Genomic DNA, 24,888 nt, shown 5'->3' with positions numbered 1-24,888 from the left:
CCCCACTACCTCCCCCTGCCTGCCTCCTGTACCCCCTTACACTGCTACCCCCTGCATGTCACCCATACCCCCCTGCCTGCCTCCCATACCCCCCTCCCCTGCTGCTCCTGCATCCCATACCCCCCTCCCCTGCTGCCCCCTGCCTCCCATACCCCTCTGCCCCCTGCCTCCCATACCCCCCTCCCCTGCTGCCCCCTGCCTCCCAAGCCCCCCCTTCACTGACGCTGCCTACCTGCTTCCCATACCTCCCTCCCCTGCTGCCCCCTGCCTGCCTCCCATACCCCCCTCCCCTGCTGCCCCTGTCTGCCTCCCATACCCCCTTCCCCTGCTGCCCCCTGCCTGCCTCCCATATCCCGCTCCCCTGCTGCCCCCTGCCTGCCTCCCAAGCCCCCCTCCTCCGCTGCCCCTGCCTGCCTCACATTCCCCTCTTCCCTGCTGCCCCATGCCTGCCTCCCATACCCCCTTCACCTGCTGCCCCCTGCCTGCCTCCCAAGCCCCCCCTTTACTGATGCTCCCTACCTGCTTACCATACTTCCCTCCCCTGCTGCCCCCTGCCTGCCTCCCATACCCCCCTCCCCTGCTGCCCCCTGCCTGTCACCCATAGCCCCCCCCCCTGCCTGCCTCCCATATCCCGCTCCCCTGCTGCCCCCTGCCTGCCTCACATACCCCCCCTTCCCTGCTGCCCCCTCCTGCCTCCTACACCCCCCCTTCCCTGCTGCCCCCTGCCTGCCTCCCATACCCCCCTCACCTGCTGCCCCCTGCCTGCCTCCCATACCCCCTCCCCTTCTGCCCCCTGCCTGCCTCACTTACCCCCGTCCATGCTGCCCCCTGCCTGTCACCCATAGTCCCCCCTCTGCTGCCTTGTGCCTGCCTCCCATACCCCCCTCCTCCGCTGCCCCTGCCTGCCTCCCATACCCCCCTCCCCTGCCTGCCTCCCAAACCCCCCCTTCACTGCTGCCTCCCATACGCCCCCTTCCCTGCTGCCCCCTGCCTTCCTCCCATACCCCCCTCCCCTGCTGCCCCCTGCCTTCCTCCCATACCCCCCCTCCTGCTCCCTGCCTTTCTCCCATACCCCCGCCCCTGCTGCCCCCTGCCTTTCACCCATAGTCCCCCCCCCCTTGCTGCCCCCTGCCTGCCTCCCATACCCTGCTGCCCCCTGCTTGCCTCCCATACGCCACCTTCCCTGCTGCCCCCTGCCTGCCTCCCGCACCCCCCACCTCACCTGCTGCCCCCTGCCTGCTTCCCATACCACCCTCACCTGCTTCCACCTGCCTGCCTCCCATACACCCCTCCCCTGCCTGTCACCCATAGCCCCCCCCTCTGCTGCCCCCTGCCTGCCTCCCATACCCCCCTGTTACCCCCTGCCTGTCACCCATACCCCCCTGCTGCCCCCTGTCTGTCACCCATACCCCCCTGTTACCCCCTGCCTGTCACCCATACCCCCCTGCTGCCTCCTGCCTACCTCCCATACCCCCCTGCTGCCCCCTGCCTGTCACTCATACCCCCCTGCTGCCCCCTGCCTGTCACCCATACCCCCCTGCTGCCCCCTGCCTGTCACCCATACCCCCCTGCCTGTCACCCATAGTCCCCCCCTCTACCTCCCCCTGCCTGCCTCCTGTACCCCCCTACACTGTTGCCCCCTGCCTGTCACCCATACCCCCTGCTGCCCCCTGCCTGTCACCCATACCCCCTGCTGCCCCCTGCCTGTCACCCATACCCCCCTGCTGCCCCCTGCCTGCCTCCCATACCCCCTTCACCTGCTGCCCCCTGCCTGCCTCCCATACCCCCCTGCTGCCTCCTGCCTACCTCCCATACCCCCTGCTGCCCCCTGCCTGTCACCCATACCCCCCTGCTGCCCCCTGCCTGTCACCCATACCCCCCTGCTGCCCCCTGCCTGCCTCCCATACCCCCCTGCTGCCCCCTGCCTGTCACCCATACCCCCCTGCCTGTCACCCATAGTCCCCCCCTCTACCTCTCCCTGCCTGCCTCCTGTACCCCCCTACACTGTTGCCCCCTGCCTGTCACCCATACCCCCTGCTGCCCCCTGCCTGTCACCCATAGTCCCCCCCACTACCTCCCCCTGCCTGCCTCCTGTACCCCCTTACACTGCTACCCCCTGCATGTCACCCATACCCCCCTGCCTGCCTCCCATACCCCCCTCCCCTGCTGCTCCTGCATCCCATACCCCCCTCCCCTGCTGCCCCCTGCCTCCCATACCCCTCTGCCCCCTGCCTCCCATACCCCCCTCCCCTGCTGCCCCCTGCCTCCCAAGCCCCCCCTTCACTGACGCTGCCTACCTGCTTCCCATACCTCCCTCCCCTGCTGCCCCCTGCCTGCCTCCCATACCCCCCTCCCCTGCTGCCCCCTGTCTGCCTCCCATACCCCCCTCCCCTGCTGCCCCCTGCCTGCCTCCCATATCCCGCTCCCCTGCTGCCCCCTGCCTGCCTCCCAAGCCCCCCTCCTCCGCTGCCCCTGCCTGCCTCACATTCCCCTCTTCCCTGCTGCCCCATGCCTGCCTCCCATACCCCCTTCACCTGCTGCCCCCTGCCTGCCTCCCAAGCCCCCCCTTTACTGATGCTCCCTACCTGCTTACCATACTTCCCTCCCCTGCTGCCCCCTGCCTGCCTCCCATACCCCCCTCCCCTGCTGCCCCCTGCCTGTCACCCATAGCCCCCCCCCTGCCTGCCTCCCATATCCCGCTCCCCTGCTGCCCCCTGCCTGCCTCACATACCCCCCCTTCCATGCTGCCCCCTCCTGCCTCCTACACCCCCCCTTCCCTGCTGCCCCCTGCCTGCCTCCCATACCCCCCTCACCTGCTGCCCCCTGCCTGCCTCCCATACCCCCTCCCCTTCTGCCCCCTGCCTGCCTCACTTACCCCCGTCCATGCTGCCCCCTGCCTGTCACCCATAGTCCCCCCTCTGCTGCCTTGTGCCTGCCTCCCATACCCCCCTCCTCCGCTGCCCCTGCCTGCCTCACATACCCCCCTTCCCTGCTGCCCCATGCCTGCCTCCCATATCCTTCCGTGCTGCCCTCTGCCTGCCTCCCATACCCCCCTCCCCTGCTGCCCCCTGCCTGCCTCCCAAACCCCCCCTTCACTGCTGCCTCCCATACGCCCCCATCCCTGCTGCCCCCTGCCTTCCTCCCATACCCCCCCTCCCCTGCTGCTCCCTGCCTTTCTCCCATACCCCCGCCCCTGCTGCCCCCTGCCTTTCACCCATAGTCCCCCCCCCTTGCTGCCCCCTGCCTGCCTCCCATACCCTGCTGCCCCCTGCTTGCCTCCCATACGCCACCTTCCCTGCTGCCCCCTGCCTGCCTCCCGTACCCCCCACCTCACCTGCTGCCCCCTGCCTGCTTCCCATACCACCCTCACCTGCTTCCACCTGCCTGCCTCCCATACACCCCTCCCCTGCCAGTCACCCATAGCCCCCCCTCTGCTGCCCCCTGCCTGCCTCCCATACCCCCTGTTACCCCCTGCCTGTCACCCATACCCCCCTGCTGCCCCCTGCCTGTCACCCATACCCCCCTGTTACCCCCTGCCTGTCACCCATACCCCCCTGCTGCCTCCTGCCTACCTCCCATACCCCCCTGCTGCCCCCTGCCTGTCACTCATACCCCCCTGCTGCCCCCTGCCTGTCACCCATACCCCCCTGCTGCCCCCTGCCTGTCACCCATACCCCCCTGCCTGTCACCCATAGTCCCCCCCTCTACCTCCCCCTGCCTGCCTCCTGTACCCCCTACACTGTTGCTCCCTGCCTGTCACCCATACCCCCTGCCTGTCACCCATACCCCCCTGCTGCCCCCTGCCTGCCTCCCATACCTCCTTCACCTGCTGCCCCTGCCTGCCTCCCATACCCCCCTGCTGCCCCCTGCCTGCCTCCCATACCCCCCTGCTGCCCCCTGCCTGTCACCCATACCCCCCTGCTGCCTCCTGCCTACCTCCCATACCCCCCTGCTGCCCCCTGCCTGTCATCCATACCCCCCTGCCTGTCAACCATACCCCCCTGCTGCCCCCTGCCTGTCAACCATACCCCCTGCCTGTCGCCCATAGTCCCCCCCTCTACCTCCCCCTGCCTGCCTCCTGTACCCCCCTACACTGTTGCCCCCTGCCTGTCACCCATACCCCCTGCTGCCCCCTGCCTGTCACCCATACCCCCCTGCTGCCCCCTGCCTGCCTCCCATACCTCCTTCACCTGCTGCCCCCTGCCTGCCTCCCATACCCCCTTGCTGCCCCCTGCCTGCCTCCCATAGCCCCCTGCTGCCCCCTGCCTGTCACCCATACCCCCCTGCTGCCTCCTGCCTACCTCCCATACCCCCTGCTGCCCCCTGCCTGTCACCCATACCCCCCTGCTGCCCCCTGCCTGTCACCCATACCCCCCTGCTGCCCCCTGCCTGCCTCCCATACCCCCCTGCTGCCCCCTGCCTGTCACCCATACCCCCCTGCCTGTCACCCATAGTCCCCCCCTCTACCTCTCCCTGCCTGCCTCCTGTACCCCCCTACACTGTTGCCCCCTGCCTGTCACCCATACCCCCTGCTGCCCCCTGCCTGTCACCATAGTCCCCCCCACTACCTCCCCCTGCCTGCCTCCTGTACCCCCTTACACTGCTACCCCCTGCATGTCACCCATACCCCCCTGCCTGCCTCCCATACCCCCCTCCCCTGCTGCTCCTGCATCCCATACCCCCCTCCCCTGCTGCCCCCTGCCTCCCATACCCCTCTGCCCCCTGCCTCCCATACCCCCCTCCCCTGCTGCCCCCTGCCTCCCAAGCCCCCCCTTCACTGACGCTGCCTACCTGCTTCCCATACCTCCCTCCCCTGCTGCCCCCTGCCTGCCTCCCATACCCCCCTCCCCTGCTGCCCCCTGTCTGCCTCCCATACCCCCTTCCCCCGCTGCCCCCTGCCTGCCTCCCATATCCCGCTCCCCTGCTGCCCCCTGCCTGCCTCCCAAGCCCCCCTCCTCCGCTGCCCCTGCCTGCCTCACATTCCCCTCTTCCCTGCTGCCCCATGCCTGCCTCCCATACCCCCTTCACCTGCTGCCCCCTGCCTGCCTCCCAAGCCCCCCCTTTACTGATGCTCCCTACCTGCTTACCATACTTCCCTCCCCTGCTGCCCCCTGCCTGCCTCCCATACCCCCCTCCCCTGCTGCCCCCTGCCTGTCACCCATAGCCCCCCCCCCTGCCTGCCTCCCATATCCCGCTCCCCTGCTGCCCCCTGCCTGCCTCACATACCCCCCCTTCCATGCTGCCCCCTCCTGCCTCCTACACCCCCCCTTCCCTGCTGCCCCCTGCCTGCCTCCCATACCCCCCTCACCTGCTGCCCCCTGCCTGCCTCCCATACCCCCTCCCCTTCTGCCCCCTGCCTGCCTCACTTACCCCCGTCCATGCTGCCCCCTGCCTGTCACCCATAGTCCCCCCTCTGCTGCCTTGTGCCTGCCTCCCATACCCCCCTCCTCCGCTGCCCCTGCCTGCCTCACATACCCCCCTTCCCTGCTGCCCCATGCCTGCCTCCCATATCCTTCCGTGCTGCCCTCTGCCTGCCTCCCATACCCCCCTCCCCTGCTGCCCCCTGCCTGCCTCCCAAACCCCCCCTTCACTGCTGCCTCCCATACGCCCCCTTCCCTGCTGCCCCCTGCCTTCCTCCCATACCCCCCTCCCCTGCTGCCCCCTGCCTTCCTCCCATACCCCCCCTCCCCTGCTGCTCCCTGCCTTTCTCCCATACCCCCGCCCCTGCTGCCCCCTGCCTTTCACCCATAGTCCCCCCCCCCCTTGCTGCCCCCTGCCTGCCTCCCATACCCTGCTGCCCCCTGCTTGCCTCCCATACGCCACCTTCCCTGCTGCCCCCTGCCTGCCTCCCGTACCCCCCACCTCACCTGCTGCCCCCTGCCTGCTTCCCATACCACCCTCACCTGCTTCCACCTGCCTGCCTCCCATACACCCCTCCCCTGCCTGTCACCCATAGCCCCCCCTCTGCTGCCCCCTGCCTGCCTCCCATACCCCCCTCCCCTGCTGCCCCCTGCCTGTCACCCATACCCTGCTGCTGGAGAGGTGCCTGCTGGGAATGGGACAGTAACACCAGGGGACGTGTGTGGGTGATGACTGACTGGAGAGGTGACTGCTGGGAATGGGACATTATACAGTAACACCAGGGGACGTGTCTGGGTGATGACTGGAGAGGTGACTGCTGGGAATGGGACATTATTCGGTAACACCGGGGGATGTGTCTGGGTGATGACTGGAGAGGTGACTGCTGGGAATGGGACATTATACAGTAACACTGGGGGACGTGTCTAGGTGATGACTGGAGAGGTGACTGCTGGGAATGGGACATTATACAGTAACACCAGGGGATGTGTCTGGGTGATGACTGGAGAGGTGACTGCTGGGAATGGGACATTATACAGTAACACCAGGGGACGTGTCTGGGTGATGACTGGAGAGGTGACTGCTGGGAATGGGACATTATACAGTAACACCAGGAGACGTGTCTGGGTGATGACTGGAGAGGTGACTGCTGGGAATGGGGCATTATACAGTAACACCGGGGGATGTGTCTGGGTGATGACTGGAGAGGTGACTGCTGGGAATGGGGCATTATACAGTAACACCGGGGGATGTGTCTGGGTGATGACTGGAGAGGTGACTGCTGGGAATGGGGCATTATACAGTAACACCGGGGGATGTGTCTGGGTGGTGACTGGAGAGGTGACTGCTGGGAATGGGACATTATACAGTAACACCGGGGGATGTGTCTGGGTGATGACTGGAGAGGTGACTGCTGGGAATGGGGCATTATACAGTAACACCGGGGGATGTGTCTGGGTGATGACTGGAGAGGTGACTGCTGGGAATGGGACATTATACAGTAACACCGGGGGGGTGTCTGGGTGATGACTGGAGAGGTGACTGCTGGGAATGGGACATTATACAGTAACACCAGGGGACGTGTCTGGGTGATGACTGGAGAGGTGACTGCTGGGAATAGGACATTATACAGTAACACTGGGGGATGTGTCTGGGTGATGACTGGAGAGGTGACTGCTGGAAATGGGACATTATACAGTAACACCAGGGGATGTGTCTGGGTGATGACTGGAGAGGTGACTGCTGGGAATGGGACATTATACAGTAACACCCTGGTACGTGTCTGGGTGATGACTGGAGAGGTGACTGCTGGGAATGGGACATTATACAGTAACACTAGGAGATGTGTCTGGGTGATTACTGTATCACTGTGTGTGTCAGGTTCCTATAAGGTGACAGGATGCCACTGTCTATGTCTCCATGCAGGAGGGGGAGTATATAGAGGAACACAGGGGTCTGTACAAGGACGTGATGATGGAGAATCACCGGCCCCTCACATCACTGGGTAAGAGGAGACTGTCATGTATTGTACAGGGGAGAGCAGGTATGGGGGCCCCCTATATATACACACATCATCTGATAATCACATATATACACTGTACTCAGTCACTGTGTGTCTCCTACAGATGGGCCCAGTAACAGAGATACCCCAGAGAGATGTCCCCGTCCTCTGTATTCCCAGGACTGTACAGAGGAGAATCACAGGATCCCACAGGAGGATCAGGTAGGTGGGATTTAGGGTCTCCCCAATATACCAAAGTGACTGTCACTGTATGATCGTTAGAGAAGCTGTGTGTCTTATACACTGATATTATACTGTTTCACCTCCGTTTAATCTGACTGTATGTAAATGTCATTATAGTGTTTTCTGCTGCGGCGTACACTGGGCTCCAGACGGATTAACATCGGGGTGTAGAGTAGGACCTTGATTTGAGGCACCAACAGGCTCAAAGCTTTGACTGTTCCCAAGATGCACAGCGCCGCCTCCTCTATAACCCCGGGCACAGAAGCTCAGTTTGTAAGCTGGTGCCATTCAGTAAGCAGACAATCAACAGGAGGGCTGTTCCTCCAGCCCATATTAGCTAAGCTAAATTTCAGAAGAAAAGAAGAAATTTTTAAGTCTTCAAGGGCTGCAGCTTTTATGTATGTCAAATAGACATCCTTTGCTGCAGCTCCATCACTCCCCCAGCGGCGCTGTATACTCCTGCGCCCTGGTTTGCTGGGTAACTACAGCGGAGGCTCCGGTGTCCTTCTGTTAGCTGATGGGGAGGGAAGGCATTGGTGGATGTCCCTGATCTGATTGAGGCAATTAGGCTTATTCTTCAGGTGTCTAATGAGCCTGAGGCTGTATCTAAGAAACCCGATTGGTTTAAACTTAAGAAGGTAGTTAAAAAACGTTTTACCTCATTCCAAACACCTGGCTGACATTCGTCAGGAATCCTGGGAGAACCCGGGAACAAAATTCACACCGCATAAGAAACTGATGGCTCGCTATCCTCTCTCTGCGAAGCTATGTAAAAATTGGGAAACTCCTCCGCCTGTAGATTCTCATGTGGCACGCATTGTAGTTTCCTCTGCTTTGCCAGTAACTATCGTCACCTCTCTGAAGGAACCGACGTATAGACGTGTGGAGGGTTGTTTAAAAGCGATTTATACCCTAACGTGGGCTGTGCATAGGCCAACCATTGCAGTAGCTTGTGCTTTTGAAGCTGTTGAGGCGTGGGCTCAGGAACTGACTTCCAACGCATCTGAGCATGCTCGACAATGTCTCTCATATATTACCACGGCTTCTCTGTACCTTAAGGAGGCGGCCTCCGATGCCGGGGTGCTGGCGGCCAAGGCTGCTACTACGTCCGTCTTGGCCAGACGTATCCTTTGGTTGAGATCCTGGTCGGTGAATATGGGTTCCAAGAAAACTCTGGAGGTGCTTCCTTTCAAGAGAGACATTCTCTTTGGAGAAGACCTCAATAAGATTGTGGCTGATCTGGCTACTGCTAAAACAGCTTGCCTACCTAGTACGGCTCCTTCAGCACAGAAGGCTAAAAGTACTTTTCCTCTGCCCTTTCGTCATCCAGGTAAAGCAAAAGGTCAGGTGTACCCAAAGCAAGCTCGTGCTTCCAGACCTGCAAAGCCCAGACCGAAGCGAGCCTGGGCTGCATGTCAGCCTTCTTACAAAACTGACAAGCTTGCCGCATGATGGGGGGGCCTCCCTCTGGAGGATCCCTGGGTGGGGGGCCAACTTCTAGGTTTTGCCCAGGAATGGTTTAAAACCACTTCTGATGCCTGGGTAAGGGAAGTCGTCGCTCGAGGTTACGCCGTACCCTTCAAGAATCGTCCTCCTCATCGATTTTTCCTGACATATGTTCCTCTGGACCCGGCAAAAGCAAACACTCTGCATTCAGTGGTACATTCCCTACTGACCACAGGAGTGGTAGTACAGGTGCCTCTGGCTCAGAGAGGCAAGGGGTACTATTCACCGCTGTTTCTAGTCCTGAAACCGAACGGGTCCTCGCAGTCCATTCTTAATCTGAAGTCCTTGAACAGGTATGTGCGGGTCAACAAGTTTCGTATGGAAACTCTGTGCTCTATTGTTCTGGCCTAGGAGCCTGGGGACTATATGGTCTCCCTGGACATACAGGATGCCTACCTGCATATTCCTATTGCAGTGTCTCATGGGCAGTACCTCAGGTTTGCGGTGGTCAACCTTCATTACCAATTTCGGACATTACCCTTTAGTTTGACAACGGCTCCCCGTCTGACTGTCCAGGTTATGACAGCCCACGAGTGGCTTGTCAACTGTAAGAAATCATCCCTGGTTCCTGGGAGCGTTATTGGACACTCACAACCAGCGGTTGTTCTTGTCTCAGGAGAAGGTCCTGAAACTTCAGGACAGGATTCGATGCTTCCTATCTCGTCCGCAAGTGTCGATACATTCGGCAATGCAAGTGCATGGTGTCGGCTTTCGACATGGTGGAGTATGCTCAATTTCATTCTCGCCCTCTGCAGAAGTTGATTCTGTCCAAGTGGGATGGCCTGGCTCACTGGATCAGATCTCACATGATCTACTTGTCTCCGGAGGTCTGCCTGTGACTGAGCTGGTGGCTTCAGGACCATCAATTGAGCAGGGGCCGTACCTTCTGGATATCCAACTGGGTCCTGCTGACGACGGATGCAAGTCTGAGAGGTTGGGGCGCGGTGTTGGAACAACACTCCCTTCAGGGTCGGTGGACCGAGGAGGAGTCTCTACTCCCGATAAATATTCTGGAATTGCGGGCAGTGTTCAATGCGTTAACAATGGCCTAGCGTCTGATACAGAACAGACCTGTTCAAGTACAATCGTACAAAGCTACCACAGTGGCATACATCAATCATCAAGGCGGCAGCCGCATGGCAATGAGGGAAGTATCAAGGATTCTTCAGTGGGCAGAACGCCATCTGCCAGCCATATCCGCAACTGGGAAGCGGACTTTCTCAGTCGTCAGGACGTACACGCCGGAGAATGGAGCCTCCATCCAGAAGTGTTTCAACTTCTTGCAGACAAGTGGGGCCTTCCAGATGTGGGCCTGATGGCGTCACGACACAATCACAAGGTTCCGGTCTTCGGAGCAAGGACAAGGGATCCTCAAGCAGCGTTCGTGAATGCTCTGTCAATCCCATGGAACTTTTGGCTGCCGTATGTGTTTCCTCCGGTGTCATTACTGCCCAGAGTAATACGGAAGTTCAAGCAAGAAGGAGGAAACCTGATCCAGCGTGGCCCAGGCGGCACTGGTTCTCCGATCTACAGGACCTCTCGCTAGATCGTCCCCTTCTACTTCCAAAACGACCGGACCTTCTCATTCAAGCCCCTTGTGTTTACCAGGACTTGGCCCGTCTGGCTTTGACGGCATGGCTCTTGAAGCTTCCATCCTGAGGACCAAGGGTTTTTCTGAGGCGGTCGTTCAAACTATGTTGAAGGCCCGTAAGCCAGCTTCTGCTCGGATTTACCATAGGGTCTGGAATGCTTACTTTACTTGGTGTATGTCTCACAATCATGACGTTTTCAAATTTAGGGGGTAATTCCAAGTTGATCGCAGCAGGAAATTTTTTAGCATTTGGGCAAAACCATGTGCACTGCAGGGGGGTGGCAGATATAACATGTGCAGAGAGAGTTAGATTTGGGTGTGTTGAGTTCAATCTGCAATCTAAATTGCAGTGTAAAAATAAAGCAGCCAGTATTTACCCTGCACAGAAACAAAATAACCCACCCAAATCTAACTCTCTCTGCAAATGTTATATCTGCCCCCCTGCAGTGCACATGGTTTTGCCCAACTGCTAAAAAAATTTCCTGGTGCGACCAACTTGGAATTACCCCCTTAGTACGGCCAAACTGTTGGCCTTCCTACAGCAGGGCCTGGACTTAGGCCTTCGTCTGGCCTTCCTCAAGGTTCACATTTCTGCCTTGTCGGTTTGGTTTCAGAGAAAGATTGCTGCCCTGCCTGATGTTCATACTTTCACTCAGGGCGTGTGGCGGATTCAGCCTCCTTATGTGCTATCTGTGGCCCCTTGGGATCTGTCGGTGGTTTGGAGGCCTTGCAAGAGTCTCTGTTTGAACCTCTTGCCTCTGCTGACCTTAGGTGGCTTTCCCTTAAGCTGCTATTATTGGTTGCTATTGCTTCAGCTAGAAGGGTCTCGGACTTGGGTGCCTTTATCCTGTAAGTCTCCCCATTTGATTTTTCACTGTGACAGGGCGGTTCTTAGAATGCCCATTAGGAAGTCTGATTCTCTTTTTGAACTGTTTGGTTTTCACAAAACGTGGCTGGCCTGCTTCCAAGCAGACACTGGCCAGATGGATTAGAATGGTGATTGCACATGCTTTTGTACAGGCCGGTCGTCCGGCTCCTGCTACCATCAAAGCCCATTCTACTCGGTCAATTGGACCTTCTTGGGCGGCCCACCGTGGTGCGACCCTTGAACAGTTGTGCAAGGCGGCTACGTGGTCTTCAGTGAACACATTCATAAGGTTCTATGCCTTTGATACATCCGCCTCCCAGGATGCTTCCTTTGGACGCCAGGTTCTTGTGCCCGCTACAGTGCGTCCCCTCCCATAAGGAACTGCTTTAGGACATCCCCGATGTTATTCCCTGTGGAGCCCAGTGTACCCCGCAGCAGAAAACAAGATTTATGGTAAGAACTTACCGTTGTTAAATCTTTCTGCGAATTACACTGGGCTCCACAAGGCGCCCGCCCTGACGCACTTAGCTTCTTTGGGTTGGTGTGGAATTAGCCGCTGACACCCTCTCCTGTGGTGAGTATGTGGTGTAATTGGCTACGAGCGATTGTCGTCTCTAGTACCTGCTGCTGCACTGGGCTGGGTAACGAAACTGAGCTCCTGTGCACGGAGGCGGGGTTATAGAACAGGCGGCGCTGTGCATCTTGGGAACAGTCAAATCTTTGACCCTGTTGGTGCCTCGGATCAAGATCCTACTCTACATCCCAATGTTAAACCTTGTGGAGCCCAGTGTACCTCGCAGAAACAGATTTAACAACAGTAAGTTCTTACCATAAAATTCGGGTTGTGTTTTGTTTTTGTTTTTTTTAGGTAGAACGTCTGTCTGATATAAAGGCAGAAGATACAGAGGGAGAAGAAGAGACATATGTGACTGATATGAAGGCAGAAGATATAGAGGGAGAAGAAGAGACATATGTGACTGATATAAAGGCAGAAGATATAGAGGGAGAAGAAGAGACGGATGTGACTGATATGAAGGCAGAAGATATAGAGGGAGAAGAAGAGACATATGTGACTGATATGAAGTCAGAAGATATAGAGGGAGAAGAAGAGACGTATGTGACTGATATGAAGTCAGAAGATATAGAGGGAGAAGAAGAGACGTATGTGACTGATATAAAGACAGAAGATATAGACGGAGAAGAAGAGACATATGTGACTGATATAAAGGCAGAAGATATAGGGGAAGAAGAAGAGGCGTATGTGACTGATATAAAGGCAGAAGATACAGAGGGAGAAGAAGAGACGTATGTGAGGGGTAAAAAGCAATGTAAGGAGGAGGAGATCCCTACAGATATAAGCACCGGTGAGTAATAAACACTTATTACAGAAGTCACATATTCTCCTTGCCTTCAGCCCCTATTATACTCCTGCTCTCCCCTTCACATCATGTCACTGTGTGTTACCAGCCCAGAAATCTGTCCAGTTTCTCCCCCCCCATACTCTCTGGTGTATCTCATACATCAGGAGCCATCAGCCCCTATTATACTCCTGTTCTCCCCCTCACATCATGTCACTGTGTGTTACCAGCCCAGAGATCTGACCAGTCTCCTCCCCACACTCTGGTGTATCTCATACATCAGGAGCCATCAGCCCCTATTATACTCCTGCTCTCCTCCTCACATCATGTCACTGTGTGTTTCCAGCCCAGAGATCTGACCAGTCTCCTCCCCACACTCTCTGGTGTATCACATACATCAGGAGCCATCAGCCCCTATTATACTCCTGCTCTCCCCTCACATCATGTCACTGTGTGTTACCAGCCCAGAGATCTGACCAGTCTCCTCCCCACACTCTCTGGTGTATCTCATACATCAGGATCCATCAGCCCCTATTATACTCCTGCTCTCCCCCCTCACATCATGTCACTGTGTGTTACCAGCCCAGTCTGACCAGTCTCCTCACCCAACTCTCTGGTGTATCTTATACATCAGGAGCCATCAGCCCCTATTATACTCCTGCTCCCCCCTCACATCATGTCACTGTGTGTTACCAGCCCAGAGATCTGACCAGTCTACTCCCCACACTCTCTGGTGTATCTCATACATCAGGAGCCATCAGCCCCTATTATACTTCTGCTCTCCTCCTCACATCATGTCACTGTGTGTTACCAGCCCAGAGATCTGACCAGTCTCCTCCCCACACTCTCTGGTGTATGTCATACATCAGGAGACATCAGCCCCTATTATACTCCTGCTCTCCTCCTCACATCATGTCACTGTGTGTTACCAGCCCAGAGATCTGACCAGTCTCCTCCCCACACTCTCTCTGGTGTATCTCATACATCAGGAGCCATCAGCCCCTATTATACTCCTGCTCTCCTCCTCACATCATGTCACTGTGTGTCACCAGCAGCTGCCCCACTGACTATGGTATTACATGCCCTGAGAGTTAGCACACGCTGGTCTATATATAAACCACTTTTCTCTTACGTCCTAGAGGATGTTGGAGTCCACATTAGTACCATGGGGTATAGACTGGTCCACTAGGAGCCATTGGCACTTTAAGAGTTTGAAAGTGTGGGCTGGCTCCTCCCTCTATGCCCCTCCTACCAGACTCAGTTTAGAAAAGGTGTCCGGAGGAGCCGGTCACAGCTAGGGCAGCTCTACTGGTAAAAGTTTATGTTAGAGTTTCTTTTTTTACAGGAGGCTGCTGGCAATAGCCTGCCTGCATCGAGGGACTGAGAGGGGGAGCAGTGTCCGCCCTGCGGGGTCTGAGCCACTGACTGGACATTGAGCTCCTGAGGGGACAGATCGCGCCCTGCCACAGGGGAATGCTCACCCCGACAGCCAGCCGCCACCCCCTTGCAGAGCTTTAACTGGTGAGTGAGTCACTGTTCCCCCCCATACAAGCGGAGGGTCAGTGTGAAGAGGGCGGCTGTATGGTTAGGAACGCGGTATTAACCGCGCTCCCGGACGGCTCAGCGGTACTTCAGTGCGGCACTGTGAGGGGCGCCCTGAGCCAGCACCTGACCATTTCCAGCCTGTCGGGGTTCTCGGATCTCAGCCAGCAAACAAATCCTCGGGCCTGTATAATCTCACAGGAGCGGGAAGACAGCGTTATTAAGGGGGCGGAGCTTCTCAGAGCGGACCCAGCAGTGTTCAGCGTCATGTTCCTGCCTGCAGGTCACTGCCAGTGGATGCCAGGTCCCTCCTGCTCAACTCCAGCTATCTGTACGGTACCAGGGGGCTGTAGAAGGGAGGGGGGGGCTGTGTAAAGGCTTTGTCTACTATTAAGGGACACAGCGCTGGTTTGGGGTCTCCCTATACCTATAATAGCGCTGTGTGTGGGTTGGCTCCAATCTCTGTCTCTCTGCCATTCTTGGGGGGGGAAACTCTGTCTACCCAGTACCCTGTGTGTTTGTGGGGTGTTTGGTGTGTATGTGACAACATGTCTAGAGACACTGTCTCATATGCTGCAGAGGATTTATCTTTCCAGGAAGACTGCATACCATGTAATCAGGATTGCACTGTTGTAGCGCAGATCCCAGCTAGAGAGCCGGAATGGTTAGTCTCTCTGAGTGGGACTATTTCTCAGATTTCTGATAGGGTGGCTAGGACTGAGCATGCCACTCAGGTATTACAGTCCTCTATGGTTGTGTGGTCTGATACTGCCTCCTTGGGGTCCCCTGTGGTACATTCTCACAAACGTGCACTTGCAATACTTATGCAGGATGACGCGGACACCGATTCTGACACTGCAGACGGTGACGGGAATGTATCAAGGGGGTGCAGTTGATGATTGAAGCTGTAAGGGATGCTATCTTTGAAAAAGCCTGGGGAAAATCCGGGAAAGAAATTCCAGATCCCTAAGAGGGTCTTGGTTGCTTTTCCCTTCCCAGAGGAAGATAGGAAAAAATGGGAGTCCCCCTGCCGACAGTCGACGCCTCTGTCTCTAGGCTGTCCAAACAGGTGGTGCTGCCAGTCCCGGGATCTACCGCGTTGAAAGCCCCGGCAGATCGCAAGGTGGATGCTACGCTAAAATCCATTTACACGGCTTCAGGGGCTATATTGCGGCCAACTATAGCCTGTGCTTGGATTGCAAAAGATATTGCCAGGTGGTCAATCACTCTGCAGGAGTCTACGCTGGATAAAGGTGACGTTGATTTATTTTTACGTAATATTTAGGTTCTGCAGGGTTCCTGGTAGATTCCATGAAGAACCTGCGTTCCATGGCTGCGGGGATCTCCACCATGTCCGTCTCGGCTTGCAGGGGTCTCTGGCTGTGCCAATGGTCTGCGGACGCGGAATCCAGGAAAAGTGTGGAGGGTCTACCTTATACAGGTCAGGCTCTCTTTGGGGAGGCGCTGGAAGCGTGGATTGCCACAGCTACCGCGGGTAAGTCTCCTTTTCTCCCCTCAGCTCCACCGGCTATGAAGAAGCCCTTTACACCAGCCACGTCACAGTCCTTTCGGCCCGCGAGGTCTAGAAAGAACAAGCCTTCGAACACCTTCTTCAGAGGTAGTCGTGCTAAAGGAAAAAAGCCTGCTCCCGCTGGCTCCCAGAACCAGAAGCCCACTTCTGATATGCCTAAGTCCTCCGCATGACGGTGGACGACTAGGCCTGGAGGAAGGTCAGGTGATGGCGAGACACCAGCATTTCAGTCACGTCTGGGTGACGTCTGGCCTGGACCCCTGGGTACTGGATACAGTGTCCAGAGGTTACAGACTGGAGTTTCAAACTCTCCCACTTCACCATTTCTTCAACTCAGGCTTGCCAGCTCTGCTGGCAGATAGGACAATTCTTCTGGAAGCTATCCAAAAATTGGTGGTGTCCATGGTCATTGTTCCAGTTCCACCTCATCAGTGGAACAAAGGTTACTATTCGAACCTTTTCGTGGTACCGAAGCAGGATGGTTCGGTACCGCCAATTCTGAACTTAAAATCTTTGAATCCCTACCTCAGGGAGTTCAAATTCAAGATGGTGTCTCTGACAGTTGTCATCTCAGGTCTGACGGAGGGGGACTTCCTGGTGTCCCTGGACATCAAGGATGCGTACCTCCACATTCCCATCTGGTCTCTGCATCGGGCATATCTCAGGTTTGCACTGTTGGACGATCACTATCAGTTTCAGGCGCTGCAGTTTGTCCTCTCCACAGCACCGAAGATCTTCACCAAGCTGATGGTGGAGATGAGGGTTCTCCTGTGCAAGCAAGGGGTGAACATAATTCCGTATCTGTAAGAGACTCCTGATCATTGCTCTCACGACACATCTGTTCAAGGAGCACGGTTGGATCCTGAACCTCCCGAAGTCTCATCTGGAGTCGACAAGTAGGCTGTCTTTCCTGGGATTGATCCTAGACACGTAAGTGCAGAGGGTGTTTCTGCCGGTGGAGAAAGCATTGGTGATTCAATCAATGGTCTGGGATGTCTTAAAGCCTACCCGGGTCTCGGTTCATTAGTGCATCCGCCTTCTGGGGAAGATGATTGCCTCCTACGAGGCTCTATAATACGGAAGGTTTCATGCTCGATCCTTTCAGCTGGACCTCTTGGACCAGTGGTTGGGTTCTCACCTACACGTGCACCAGAGGATCTGTCTGTCTCCGAAAGCCAGGATTTCGCTCCTCTGGTGGATACAACTGCCTCACCTTCTGGAAGGCTGAAAGTTCGGAGTTCAGTACTGGATCCTTCTAACCACAAATGCAAGTCTAAGAAGTTGGGGAGCAGTCACTCTGGGGGAAACCTTCCAAAGACGGTGGTCGGATCAAGAATCCTTTCTCCCGATAAACATTCTGGAGCTAAGAGCCGTAAACAACGCCCTTTTGCAAGCAGCACACCTTATACAGGATCTGGCTGTTCAGGTGCAGTCGGATAACGTGTCCACAGTGGCCTACATAAACCGACAGGGCGGAACAAAGAGCAGGGCTGCCATGTCAGAGGTGTCAAAAATACTCCTCTGGGCAGAAAGGCACTCGGTGGCGATGTCAGCAATATTGATTCTAGGTGTCTACAACTGGGAAGCAGACTTCCTCAGCAGACACAATCTCCATCCAGGAGAGTGGGGCCAACATCTGGAGGTGTTCGAGGAGGTAACTGGTTGGTGGGGGTAACACGGCTGGATTCTCAATATCTCGAAGTCGCAGCTGGTTCCTACAACTCGTCTTCCCTTCTTGGGCATGATTCTGCATACGGACCAGAAAAGGGTTTTTCTTCCGATAGTAAAAGCTCAGGAACTCATGACTCTAGTCAAGAACCTGTTGAAGCCAAGACAAGTGTCAGTGCATCATTGCACTCAAGTCCTGGGAAAAATGGTGGTTACATACGAAGCCATTCCCTTCGGCAGGTTCCATGCAAGGACTTTCCAATGGGACCTATTGGACAAGTGGTCCAGGTCACATCTACATATTCATCAGCTGATCACCCTGTCCCCCAGGGCCAGGGTACCTCTCGTGTGGTGGCTGCAGAGTGCTCACCTTTTAGAAGGCCGCAAGTTCGGCATTCAGGACTGGATCCTGGTGACCACGGACGCGTGCCTCAGAGGGTGGGGAGCAGTCACACAGGGAAGAAACTTCCAAGGACTTTGGACAAGTCAAGAGACTTGTCTTCACATCAACATCCTGGAACTGGGGGCCATATACAACGCCCTACGTCAAGCGGAGAACTTACTTCGCGACCAACCAGTTCTGATCCAGTCAGACAACATCACCGCAGTGGCTCATGTAAACTGCCAAGGTGGCACAAGGAGCAGGGTGGCAATGGCGGAAGCCACCAGGATTCTTCGCTGGGTGGAAAATCATGTGAGCGCATTGTCAGCAGTGTTTATTCCGGGAGTGGACAACTGGGAAGCAGACTTCCTCAGCAGACACAACCTGCATCCAGGGGAGTGGGGACTTCATCGGGAAGTCTTCGCACAGATTGCAAGTCAGTGGGGACTGCCCCAGATAGACATGATGGCGTCCCGCCTCAACAAAAAGCTACAGAGGTATTGCGCCATATCAAAAGACCCTCAGGCGGTAGCAGTATACGCCCTAGTGACACCGTGGGTGTTCCAGTCGGTCTATGTGTTTCCTCCTCTTCCTCTCATACCCTATCTGGTTTTCCATATGGATAGGGCAGAATTGCGGACCCGTCCTCAGTTCTTGTTTAAGGTGGTGTCATCTTTTCATATGAACCAACCTATTGTGGTGCCTGTGGCTACACGAGATTTGGAGGATTCCGAGTCCCTTGATGTAGTCAGGGCCTTAAAAATGTATGTGGCCAGAACGGCTAGAGTCAGGAAAACAGAAGCACTGTTTGTCCTATATGCAGCCAACAAGGTTGGTGCCCCTGCTTCGAAGCAGACTATTGCTCGCTGGATCTGTAACACGATTCAGCAGGCGCATTCTACGGCTGGATTGCCGTTACCAAAGGCCCATTCCACTAGGAAGGTGGACCCTTCTTGGGCGGCTTCCCGAGGGGTCTCTGCACTACAAATGTGCCGAGCTGCTTCTTGGTCGGGTTCAAACACCTTTGCAAAGTTCTATAAGTTTGATACCCTGGCTGAGGAGGACCTAAGGTTTGCTCATTCGGTGCTGCAGAGTCATCCGCACTCTCCCGCCCGTTTGGGAGCTTTGGTATAATTCCCATGGTCCTTACGGAGTCCCCAGCATCCTCTAGGACGTTAGAGAAAATAAAATTTTAAACCTACCGGTAAATCTTTTTCTCGTAGTCCGTAGAGGATGCTGGGCGCCCGACCCAGGTGCGGACTACTTCTGCGAGACTTGTATATAGTTTTGCTTCCATAAGGGTTATGTTATAGTTTCATCAGGTTGGACTGATGCTACGTTGTTTTTTCATACTGTTAACTGTTTAATAGATACACAAGTTATACGGTGTGGCTGGTATGAATCTTGCCCTTGGATTAACAAAAATCCTTTCCTCGTACTGTCCATCTCCTCTGGGCACAGTTTCTCTAACTGGGGTCTGGAGGAGGGGCATGGAGGGAGGAGCCAGTGCACACCCAGACCTAAAGTCTCTTGAGGTGCTCATGTCTCCTGCGGAGCCCGTCTATCCCCATTGTCCTTACGGAGTCCCCAGCATCCTCTACGAACTACGAGAAAAAGATTTACCGGTAGGTTTAAAATCTTCTTTATACACACAGACATTTACAATTAAGTGTCCCAGAGAGTCGTCTTCTCCTATTGTTTACAAGATTAATATTGTTACAGAAAATGTCACATTTCCATAATGTATTTTATTTCCAGCAGATGGACACACAAGCAGGAATATCTCAGAAGGACATCAAATGTTATCCCCGGATTGTGACATAAAAGATAATGACAGTAGACCGGATTCTCCAGGGGCTTACCCCATTACCCCAATTATACATCCAGTTCTATCAGCTGGTCCCTCTGATCCTGTGAAATGTTCTCCTGATCACTCTGATATTGGTGCATCTGTTACAGCTCTGAGAGTAGATACAGAGTTTCCCTGTTCTATAGATGCCAAATGTTTTACACAGAACACAAAGCCTATTAACCCACAGACAGGTAAGGCAGGGGAGAGGCCATTTCCATGTTCTGAGTGTGGGAAATGTTTTACACAAAAATCACATCTTGTTACACATCAGAGAACTCACACAGGTGAGAAGCCATTTTCTTGCTCTGAGTGTGGGAAATGTTTTACACGGAAAGCAAATCTTATTACACATCAGCGAGGTCACACAGATGAGAGGCCATTTCCATGTCCTGAGTGTGGGAAATGTTTTACATACAAAACAACTCTTGTTGCACATAAGAAAAGTCACACAGCTACATCACCGTTTTCATGTTCTGAGTGTGGGAAATGTTTTACCTGGAAATCACATCTTGTTACACATCAGCGAAGGCACACAGGTGAGAAACCATTTCTATGTTCTGCATGTGGGAAATGTTTTGCATACAAATCTAATCTTTTTCTACATCAGAGAAGTCACACAGGTGAGAAGCCATATTCTTGCTTCCAGTGTGGGAAATGTTTTGCACACAAATCAAATCTTGTTCTACATCAGAGAAGTCACACAGGTGAGAAGCCATATTCTTGCTTTCAGTGTGGGAAATGTTTTACCTGGAAATTACAACTTGTTACACATCAGCAAAGTCACACAGGTGAGAAGCCATTTCCATGTTCTGAGTGTGGGAAATGTTTTACACGGAAAGCAGATCTTATTACCCATCAGCGAAGTCACACAGGTGAGAAGCCATTTCCATGTTCTGCATGTGGGAAATATTTTGCACACAAATCCAATCTTGTTCTACATCAGAGAAGTCACACAGGTGAGAAGCCATTGCAAAGTCACACAGGTGAGAAGCCATTTCCATGTTCTGAGTGTGGGAAATGTTTTACACGGAAATCAGATCTTGTTCTACATCAGCGAAGTCACACAGGTGAGAAGCCATTTCCATGTTCTGCGTGTGGGAAATGTTTTGCACACAAAGCAAATCTTGTTCTACATCAGAGAAGTCACACAGGTGAGAAGCCATTTTCTTGCTCTGAGTGTGGGAAATGTTTTACTCGGAAATCAAGTCTTGTTTCACATCAGAGAAGTCACACAGGTGAGAGACCACTTCCATACTCAGAAATAAATTAGCTCTTGTTGCACACAATAGACATCACTCAGGTGAGGAACCATTTTATTCTGGAGTATACTTATCATTGCCATGTAATGTTCCGCGAGGTTCTTATACTATCTCCTATGCTTTTTGCAATATACATGCTACTGCAGGGTGAAATAATCAGCTGTCATGCCCTCATCTACCACTGCTATACAGATGACCTGTCTTTTTCTCCGGGTACTGAGAACCCAATACCAATCCTAAATGTCTAGCTGAGCTCCAGGTGTGGGTGATGACAGTTGGCTGTGACTCAGTCCTAGGGAAACAGGTCCTTATGATAGAAGCTCACCAACAAAGGGCAGGGCTACAGCTCAGCTTTACCTACCAACCAGACTAACGCTTGTGGGTAAAGAGTTACAAAATGCTGATCATGTGCGGAATCTTGGTGTCCTGGATGGTGGAGTGACACTTAGACATCAGGTATCAGCCACAATCAGATCCTCATCTGAGGAACATAGCCAGACTCCAGCACTTATTTCCCTTAGAAGATCTACCTACAGTCATACGTGTACTTGTATCATCACACAGACTACTGCAATGTCCTCTACCTGGGTCTCCCAGCAAAAGAATTGCACCGCTTGTAGCTTGTACAGAATGCAGCAGCCAGGCTGTTACCTAACTAGCCCGTTCCTGCCACATATCACCCGTTCTCTGCTCCCTTCACCGGCTGCCTGTAAGATGGTGACTCTATTACATAATCTGACTCTCCCAGCCCTACATGACCAGGGTCACAGGTACCAGAAGCAGCTTCTGCCTCCTTACTGCCCTGGTTACTTCCATCTGCAGTTGAAGGACTGTTACCAGCAGTACCAAGAATCCCCAAGCAGTGCTGAGATGTCAGGGAGGAGACAGGGTGGGTGGCAGTAGTGGGGGGGGAGATAGGGTGGGTGGCGGTGGGGGGGAGACGGGGCTTTGGCAGTAGTGGGGCTGAGACAGGGCTGGTGGCAGTAGTTGGGGGAGACGGCTTTGGCAGTAGTGGGGGGAGACAGGGCGGGTGGCAGTAGTTGGGGGAGACAGGGCTTTTGGCAGTAGTTGGGGGGAGACAGGGTTTTGGCAGTAGTGGGGGGGAGACAGGGCGGGTGGCAGTAGTGGGGGGAGACAGGGCGGGTGGCAGTAGTGGGGGTGGGAGACGGGGCGGGTGGCAGTAGGTGGGGGGGGGAGACGGGGCGGATGGCCGCAGTGCAGTACCAGGGGCTACTGGAGGCAGTAAAGAGGTGTATGGGTCCTGCAAAGAACCAGTTGATAATTAGACTTAATGATTATTCTTCCTTGTGTTCTGTGTAATAATCCTGAAAGTAGTGCTGCTACCGATCTCATCATTTGAATTAACTTGCAAAAAATGAGGAAAATATTAGATATGAGGTTTTCTCTGAAAGCTTATAGGGGGTTTATCAGAGATGAACACAGATGTGACATTACGCAGCCCTGCGGACGATGGTACCGGCCTGCGTTAACTCTTCAGGGATGTGACCGCAATGTGTGTGTCGGCACGGCTGCTGCCACCACCAGTAAACTGCTGACGGCCGCTATCGCAGCTGGGTCTGAATGACCCCCAGAGGCTGTTGTGCATAGAGTACTTTTTCAGTTTCAAATATAGCCAAAATTGTGTGTATTAAAGATATGAAATAAAGTAGTTTAAAAGCAAAAGATTTCTGGTCATATTTTGACAGCTCCTTTAAATAGTGGGATGATCTTACCGGGAAGGGGTGGGGGGGGAACGTATTTTTCTGTGTAAATAGTTTTATCATTTGTTGTTTTTTTATAAATTATGTTTGTTCAAAGGTTCTGTGTTTTTCTCTTATGTCCTAGAGGATGCTTGGGTCCTCCATCAGTACCATGGGGTATGGACGGGTCCACTGGGAGCCTTGGGCACTTTAAGAAATTAATAGTGCGGGCTGGCTCCTCCCTCTATGCCACTCTTACCAGACTCAGTTTAGAAAATATGCCCGGAGGAGACGGTCACATCTCTGGAAGCTCCTGAAGAGTTTTCTGCATTTATTTTCTGTTGCTTTCAGGCAGGTCTGATTGGCACCAGCCTGTCTGCTTCGTAGAACTTAGTGGGGGGGAACAGCCCAACTTACTTTAGGGTTAATGGTCCCGTTCCCCGCTGACAGGATGGAGCTCCTGAGGGACCTATTTGCAAGCCCCACCACGACGACCGTACAATCCCACAGCACGCCGCCACCTCTAACAGCCAGAAGTAAGAGTGTTGATTAGATGGCCGGCGTCCCGTTTAGCAGGTCGCTGCTGGTAATGGCATGAGGGTAGGAGCGCAGCGCTGACAGGCTGCGGCTCCAGGCTTCAGAGACATACATGTCATGCTGTGAGGGGCGCGCTGAAGACACAACTATACCCACACTGGCACTAAGTTTACAGGGGTTCTAACCCACTGTACACCACACATAACCTCAGCCAGTATAACAAAACTCGTAAGACCGAGCACCATTACGGGGCGGGGCTTCACTTTGAGCAGATCCAGTGGCTCACCAGCGCCATTTTCCCTCTGCAGCTCTCACTGAATAGCCTGACAGAAACGCGCAGCTCTTCCACAAGGACGCCAGATTAGCGGTACCAGAGGGTCATAGCAGGGGGGGAGCAGTATAGGAATACTAGTACCCTATTATGGGTATTTAGTCTGCGACCCAGCTAAGCTCAGCTTTAGCAAAAAGGGTGCTGTGTGTCTGGCTCCATCATACTCTGTGTCTCCCTAGAAGGGCGCTGTGTGTCTGGCTCCATCATACTCTGTGCCCCCCTAGAAGGGCTCTGTGTGGCTGGCTCCATCATACTCTGTGCCCCCCTAGAAGGTCTCTGTGTGGCTGGCTCCATCATACTCTGTGTCTCCCTAGAAGGGCGCTGTGTGTCTGGCTCCATCATACTCTGTGCCCCCCTAGAAGGGCTCTGTGTGGCTGGCTCCATCATACTCTGTGCCCCCCTAGAAGGTCTCTGTGTGGCTGGCTCCATCATACTCTGTGTCCCCCTAGAAGGGCTCTGTGTGGCTGGATCCATCATACTCTGTGCCCCCCTAGAAGGGCTCTGTGTGGCTGGCTCCATCATACTCTGTGTCCCCCTAGAAGGGCTCTGTGTGGCTGGATCCATCATACTCTGTGTCCCCCTAGAAGGGCGCTGTGTGGCTGGCTCCATCATACTCTGTGTCCCCCTAGAAGGGCTCTGTGTGGCTGGCTCCATCATACTCTGTGCCCCCCTAGAAGGGTGCTGTGTGGCTGGCTCCATCATACTCTGTGTCCCCCTAGAAGGGCGCTGTGTGGCGGCTCCATCATACTCTATGTCCCCCTAGAAGGGCTCTGTGTGGGTGGCTCCATCATACTCTGTGTCCCCCTAGAAGGTCTCTGTTTAGGTTAACTGGGCTTAGCTTTTCTCCTGTGTGTGTGTATACTTTCACATTACAGTGGCAGGCAAGGAGTGTGTTTCATGTACTGCAGAATGTTTTCTCCAGGGGGATCACTGCAATGTACTCAGGGTAGTACACATTCTCTGACTAGTGGATCCAAGCCAGCATGGTTGGATTCTCTAAAAGGGATGATCTCAGATATTTCTAATTGTCCCATACAGAGAAAGAGATGCAACAGTTAAGACAGTCTATGGATGACCTGATGAATAGAGATTCAAGTCCCATGCCAGCGCCTCATACCCCTGCCATTTGTCCATAAAAGCGCCTCCTTAAAAGACGCGGC

General features: G+C 54.7%; 1 protein-coding gene across 1 annotated transcript in view; it reads left to right on the top strand.

Moving 5' to 3' along the window:
- LOC134984203 (uncharacterized) overlaps nt 1-22,057 on the top strand; it is a 182,146-nt gene extending 160,089 nt beyond the window's left edge. Inside the window, exons 10-13 of the mRNA XM_063949837.1 lie at nt 7,285-7,363; nt 7,485-7,586; nt 12,441-12,932; nt 19,808-22,057. Of these exons, the coding sequence (XP_063805907.1) occupies nt 7,285-7,363; nt 7,485-7,586; nt 12,441-12,932; nt 19,808-21,171 (2,037 nt within the window). The 3' untranslated portion in view covers nt 21,172-22,057. The remainder of the gene's footprint in view (nt 1-7,284; nt 7,364-7,484; nt 7,587-12,440; nt 12,933-19,807) is intronic.
- The last annotated feature ends 2,831 nt before the right edge of the window (nt 22,058-24,888 follow it).

This window comes from Pseudophryne corroboree (assembly GCF_028390025.1).
Source record: "Pseudophryne corroboree isolate aPseCor3 chromosome 3 unlocalized genomic scaffold, aPseCor3.hap2 SUPER_3_unloc_4, whole genome shotgun sequence".
Lineage (NCBI taxonomy): Eukaryota > Metazoa > Chordata > Amphibia > Anura > Myobatrachidae > Pseudophryne > Pseudophryne corroboree.
The sequence above is the reverse complement of the archived record's forward strand: the minus strand, read 5'-3'. Positions and strand labels throughout refer to the sequence as shown.